The 5,395-nt window shown below is 68.6% G+C and overlaps 3 protein-coding genes across 3 annotated transcripts in view; 1 reads left to right on the top strand and 2 right to left on the bottom strand.

Annotated features, from left to right (window-relative positions):
* Positions 1-2,388, bottom strand: part of EMIHUDRAFT_245775 (hypothetical protein) — a gene marked incomplete at both ends in the record, with an annotated part of 3,084 nt that extends 696 nt beyond the window's left edge. The window contains 4 exons of the mRNA XM_005767886.1: positions 85-176; positions 280-552; positions 823-1,092; positions 1,342-2,388. Coding sequence (XP_005767943.1) covers positions 85-176; positions 280-552; positions 823-1,092; positions 1,342-2,388 — 1,682 coding nt within the window. The remainder of the gene's footprint in view (positions 1-84; positions 177-279; positions 553-822; positions 1,093-1,341) is intronic.
* Positions 2,389-2,541: 153 nt separating this feature from the next.
* Positions 2,542-4,053, bottom strand: EMIHUDRAFT_470538 (hypothetical protein; the record flags this gene model as incomplete). Its single annotated transcript, XM_005767885.1, has 4 exons — positions 2,542-2,810; positions 3,046-3,123; positions 3,307-3,378; positions 3,622-4,053. The coding sequence occupies 4 exons, from the start codon at positions 4,051-4,053 to the stop codon at positions 2,667-2,669; spliced, it is 726 nt and encodes a 241-aa protein (XP_005767942.1). The 3' UTR covers positions 2,542-2,666.
* Positions 4,054-4,354: 301 nt separating this feature from the next.
* The window catches only part of EMIHUDRAFT_445570 (hypothetical protein), a 1,936-nt gene continuing 895 nt past the window's right edge, over positions 4,355-5,395 (top strand). Inside the window, exons 1-3 of the mRNA XM_005767884.1 lie at positions 4,355-4,488; positions 4,684-5,159; positions 5,287-5,364. Of these exons, the coding sequence (XP_005767941.1) occupies positions 4,431-4,488; positions 4,684-5,159; positions 5,287-5,364 (612 nt within the window). The 5' untranslated portion in view covers positions 4,355-4,430. The remainder of the gene's footprint in view (positions 4,489-4,683; positions 5,160-5,286; positions 5,365-5,395) is intronic.

Genomic DNA, 5,395 nt, shown 5'->3' with positions numbered 1-5,395 from the left:
GGAGAGCTGCTCCTGTTCACGGCAATAGAGGCGTGAAGAGACGCCGTTCACAGCCACACAAAGAAGAAACACACGCGCCCGGACGGCCGCGGCGACGCGCTGGCCACACGAGGCGCCGCCCGCAAGGCGAGCCCAGACGCCGCTACACGAGAGAACGCTGCACGCGCCGACGGTGCCTACCCGGTCCCGCAGCGAGCCGGGCAGGAACCTGCCGGGCAAACGCAGCGGCGGCGGCGGCGGCGGCGGCGGCGGGCTCGGCGGCGGCGGGGAGCCCGGCACCTTTGTCCTCCCCGTCAGTTGGTCGACGAGCGCCTCAAAGCCGCCTGCGCTGAAGTGGCACTCGAAGCGCTGGCCGGCGGGCAGCGAGAAGAGCTCGCCGCCGTTTGCGCAGAGGGCGGAGAGAGCGCACACCTCCGCGAAGAAGATGTGCTCCGGCGAGTAGTGGCTCTCGCACGGGCCTCCGATGCAGCCGCGCCCCTCTCGGCGCTGGTATGCACGGAGGACCTGCAGGTCGCCCGGACGGGTGGCAAAGACGAGCTCGGGCCGCAGCGCCTGGCCGGGCAGCTTCCCGCGAGCGGCGCACACGAGCCACCTGTCACCGTCGCACTCGAGTCAACATTGCCGTGTGTGTGTGTGTGCGTGCCGGCCCTGGTCTGTGCGCTGCAGCCCTTGCCCGAATGTGGATCTACACACGAGCCACCGAAAGTTCAAGCACATGTTCCACCCGCGGAGGACGCGGAGCGCGTTCAGATTGGCGCCGACGCAGCGCGCAACCAAGTCGGCCTGCCAGCTGCCGCCGCCGCCGCCGCCGCCTCCCGACACGTCCTGCTGGGTGCAAAAATCGAAGATGGAAGCGTCGTATCCGAGGACGGCTGGCGCCGGCGCGCTGAAGCTTGGCCGACCCGCAGGACTCGCGAGGTCTCCGCTGCCTGCCGTGAACCAGTTTGCGTCGCACGAGTCGGCACCCGCTGCCCGCACGCCGTCAAAGTAGGCACTCGTCGACGGCGACCAGCACAACGGAGCTGGAGCAGCCTGCCGCTCCCAGCCCGTCCGCCCCCAGAGCTCGTGGAACGCCGAGCCGGCGTCGGCGAGCTCGGCTGAACAGGCGCGGCGCATTTTGATCGCTTCTGCGAGCGTATGGGCCAACAATCGTGGCGACGGCGGCGGCGACGGCGGCGGAGGTAATGACGGCGGAGTCTGGGGAGGCTCCGTCATCCACCACGGCATAGCTCGGGGCGGCGGCGGCGGCGACCGTGGCGCGAGCGGCGTCACGGGCGGGGCCGGCGGCGACGGCGACGCAGCCGGGCGGTGCGCGCGAGGCTGGCACAGCAGCGCGTCGACCGCAGCCTTGGCCACGTCGGGACGCTCTAGCACGAGGTAGCTCTGGTTGGAGGCGCGGCCCCGCCTCCACGTGTTGCGCCCGTTGAAGACGTCGTTGATTCCGCTGCAGTCGGAGCACTCGACGAGGCCCTCCCGCTCGGCGCTCGCGCCACGGATGGCGACCAACGTGGCGAGCGGGTCCCACGATGAGCGGCCGCCAGGCGCCCAGCCCCAGAAGCTGTCGCGCCGGTAGGCCATATAAGCGTGCCGGCACGGGTTGTCCCTGGTGGCGCACGACTCTAGCGCCTCGCCGGTGCGCACATTCTCGCCCACCTCCCCTCCCAGGAAGACCATCCTGACCGTCCTCGGCATGTGCTTGACAACATAAGACGACGCGGCGGAGGCGGTGGCGGCGGACGCACGGTCGGCGCCGTTGTAGCAGCCGCACGCGTTGCATTCGGCCCGCTGGGAGGACGGGTACCGCCCCGCCATCACCACCAGCAGCGCCACCTTCTCCGCGACAAGCTCAACGCCGCGGAGCTGGCTGTGCTCGTCCGGCGCAGAGCGCAGAAGAAGCTCCAGGTTGGTGAGGAGGCCAACGGAGGATATGGTGACGCTGCGCGTGGCTGCGTCCGCGAGCACCCGCCGGTAGAGCTTCACGGCGTCCCGCACCTGAGAGTTGTTGCGGATCGGCGAGGGGAAGGCGCGGACCACATCGTTGACATACGAGAGGGGCGGGTACGAGTGGTGCAGGCCCTGTCCCTTGTAGGCTCCGATGGGGACGTGATCGCGGCCGTAGTAGTGGTTGATGACCGAGATTACCCCCGCGCACGGCGGCGGCGCCGTGTCCTGCACCACCGCCAGCAGCTCCACCTCGCCGCGGTCTGCCAGGGCGTGCGTCATGCAGAGCGCAGCCACGTCATCGACATCCTGGCAGGCGCCTCCACCCATGTCGGTGTCGAGGATGAGACGGACAGGCCCCGCAGGCGGCCCCAGGCCCAGCGCGCCGCGGAGGAGCAACAGGAGCGTCGCCGGCATTGGCGACCGCGGCGCGACGCGATGCGACATCTTTGTGGTGTGCTGGCTGTGTCCGCACCCGCCTCCTCGGGATGCTGACTGTGTCGCCTCCTGGTCGGCGCACTAGGGGTTTCTTTTTTCACGACACTTACTTTGTTCGTGCAGTGCGTGCCAGTCCCGTGCCCAGTGTCGCGAGGGAGTTTTGTTCCTAAATTCTTTTTTGGAAGGAAGTGTCAGGGAACAGGAAGTCGCTAACATCTTCTTCTCTTCCTATTTCGGAATCGTGCCGCTCGGCCAACCAATCGAAAACGGGACACGCCCAATACGAATCAACTGTCGAAGAGGAAGACGGGCATCCACCGGCCGCGCTCGTCGCGCTCGCTCGAGGCGCGAAAGCCCGTTACGCCCGCAAAAGTCGCCGAGTGCAGCGCGTGGAAGAGCGGCGTCAGGTCCTCGGCGTGCTCGTCGCCCGCCTGCACGGAGGACCTCCGAGAAGGTTCCTCATGGCCAAGGCCGCGGCTCGCGTCTCGGCGGGGCGCAAATCGCGGCTGCATCTCGGCTGCCTCTCGGCTGCCTCTCGGCTGCCTCTCAGCTGCCTCTCGGCTGCCTCTCGGCTGCCTCTCGGCTGCCTCTCGGCTGCCTCTCGGCTGCCTCTCGGCTGCCTCTCGGCTGCCTCTCGGCTATGTTTGAAAAAAAAATGCCGCTCGCCTCGTGCAGAAACTCGGTGTACAAGCACTTCGTCATTCGGCACGACGGCGCAGGCTCGGCGGGGGCGGTCGCGAACGCCTAAGGAAAGGTCAGGTAAACTTCACCACACACAGACAACCCTCGCGACTCCACGTCTAAAGACTGGGGACCACGGCATTGAATGTGCAAGGCCCAGTTGCGCGTTGGGTGAGGTGTGTGTGTGTGTGTGTGTGTGCGTGCGTGCGTGCGTGCGTGCGTGCGTGCGTGCGCGCGCGCGAACGCCTCGCCGAGGTCGGCCCGCCAGTTTGCAAGCATCCTCTCCACCATCTTGCGGCGGCGGCCGGGGAACCACACCTGCGCCGTCCGGCAGCTGTAGTTGCAGGCTGCTGGTTAGGCGCTAGTTGGTGGTGTAGCCGAGCGGCAGACGCACTCGTGGGTGGGCCGTGGGCGAGAGCAGAAGAGCGCGGTGCACAAACACAGTGAGGTGGTGGGGCAAGGAGGGATGGTGCGAGCGGAGAGCGGCCGCGGGCGAGCGGTCAGGGCGGCGGCATATGCACAGCGTGATGACGAGAATGTGCTTGTGTGAGGCTGCCACACCGAGCCGGTGATGACCATAGAGAGACGGTTGGGCACGTAGTTGACGGGCACCGCCCACGGCTCCTCGCCGTTGGGAGGCGCGACCACGCCGATCGCGCCACCGACCACCCACCGGACCTCGGCGGCATCGACGAGGTTGAGCTCGTCGGTCGTCGCCGAGACGTGCAGCAGGTGCCTCTGCGCCGCGAGCGCCAGCGCCGCCATCTGCAGGTGCGCGGGCGCGCGCTCGCAAGCTGGAGGGAGCAGCGGCTTGTGCGCCTCGATGAGCGCGTCAGCGCTCTGGCTGATGTCTTCTTTGACCCGCGCGACGGCGTCGTCACTGAGAGGCTCTGCTGCGGTGGCTTGCGGCACTAGCACATCCTTCACGCGCAGCAGGCTGAAGAAGGAGGAGCGCTGGACCGCTGCGGCCTTTCGCGCGGCAGCTTGCAGCATTGTCGGCGGCGGTGGTGGTCAGGCTCGTGCGGCGGCGGTGGTGGCGTCGGCAATGCTGCAAGAACGGAGGAGGACGGCTGTGTACGCCCAATTTTTTCTTTTGGCTTAGGCAGGCTCTCGGTCGTGCTCCCAACACACTCACCGACCCACTCCCCTTCACTCGCCCAGAATTCAGCCGTTGGCGGCCCCGTACCCGGGCAGTGAAGCCCCTCCCAGACCGGTGGTCTCTCCCCTTACACAGCTCGGAGTTGCCACAGCCGCCGCTCTTGCTTCGCGCACCACAACCGCCAGCCTTCCACCGTAGTTCCTTGCGCGCGTAGGCTGAGAAGGAGAGTCGCATTCCTCTCCCATGGCCTGCTCGGCTCACTCACCACACGATGTCGGACACAGGCGTGGCGGCGTCGCCGAGCTCAAGGGCGACAAGCGGGTGGAGCGGCGAGCAATAGATGGAGTTGTTGCTCGCGCCACTGCTCGGCGGCGCGCCACGTGTGGCCGTGGCCCTGCGACCGGCCGTGCGCGCGGCGGTCACTGCGCCGCCACCGCCGCCTCTGCTGCGCACGCTCCTCACTGATCACATCGAGCTGCCTCTGCTGAATTGTTCGGGCGCATGCGTTGCTGTCACCCTTCCAGGGCCGTCGGCTGGGGAGGGGGGAGCAGAGCCTCTGCACTGCGCCCTCGGGGCCGTGGCGGAGGAGCTCCACCCGTCGGAGCTGGCATGGGCCAGAGGGCGCGGATCGCTGCAACGAGGCATCGAGTTTGCCGCCGGGCGCGTCGCCCTCCGCCGAGCGCTGTCCCTCGCCGGATCGCCGGCATGCGGCGCTCTGCTCCCTGACGCCAGCGGTGCGCCGGAGATGCCCGGCTGCGTCGGCGACGCCCAGCTGCTCGGCTCCATATCCCACACGCGCAGCTGCCGCGGCGAACCCGGCGGCGGCGAAGCCGGCGGCGGCGGCGGCGGCGGCGGGCTCGCGGTGGCACTGGTGGCGGCGGTGCGTGGCGGCGCGAGGGGGCGGGTGGGCGTCGGGGTCGACGTGGAGAGCGCCCGCCGGCGTCCTTCGGAGCGCCTCGCACGTCGTGTCCTCGCGCCGGTCGAGCGTGAGGCGTTTGAGGCAGATCTCGCCGAGATCTCGCCGAGATTTACCGAGATCTCGCGGAGATGCGGCCGGGATGCGGCCGAGATGCGGCCGAGGTGCAGCCGAGGTGTGGCCGAGGGTTAGAGCCTGCTCGTGGGAACAGGACGAGTCGTCGTCCCTCGGCCTCGAGCCTGCGTCCGCCGTGATGCTGCACTTCAGCCTGAAGGAGGCGCTGTACAAGGCGACCCGCCGCTGCTGCCTGCATATGTCAT

This window comes from Emiliania huxleyi (assembly GCF_000372725.1).
Source record: "Emiliania huxleyi CCMP1516 unplaced genomic scaffold EMIHUscaffold_476, whole genome shotgun sequence".
Taxonomy (NCBI): Eukaryota; Haptophyta; order Isochrysidales; family Noelaerhabdaceae; genus Emiliania; species Emiliania huxleyi.
Note: the sequence above shows the minus strand (reverse complement) of the source record. Positions and strands in the feature narration are given on the sequence as shown.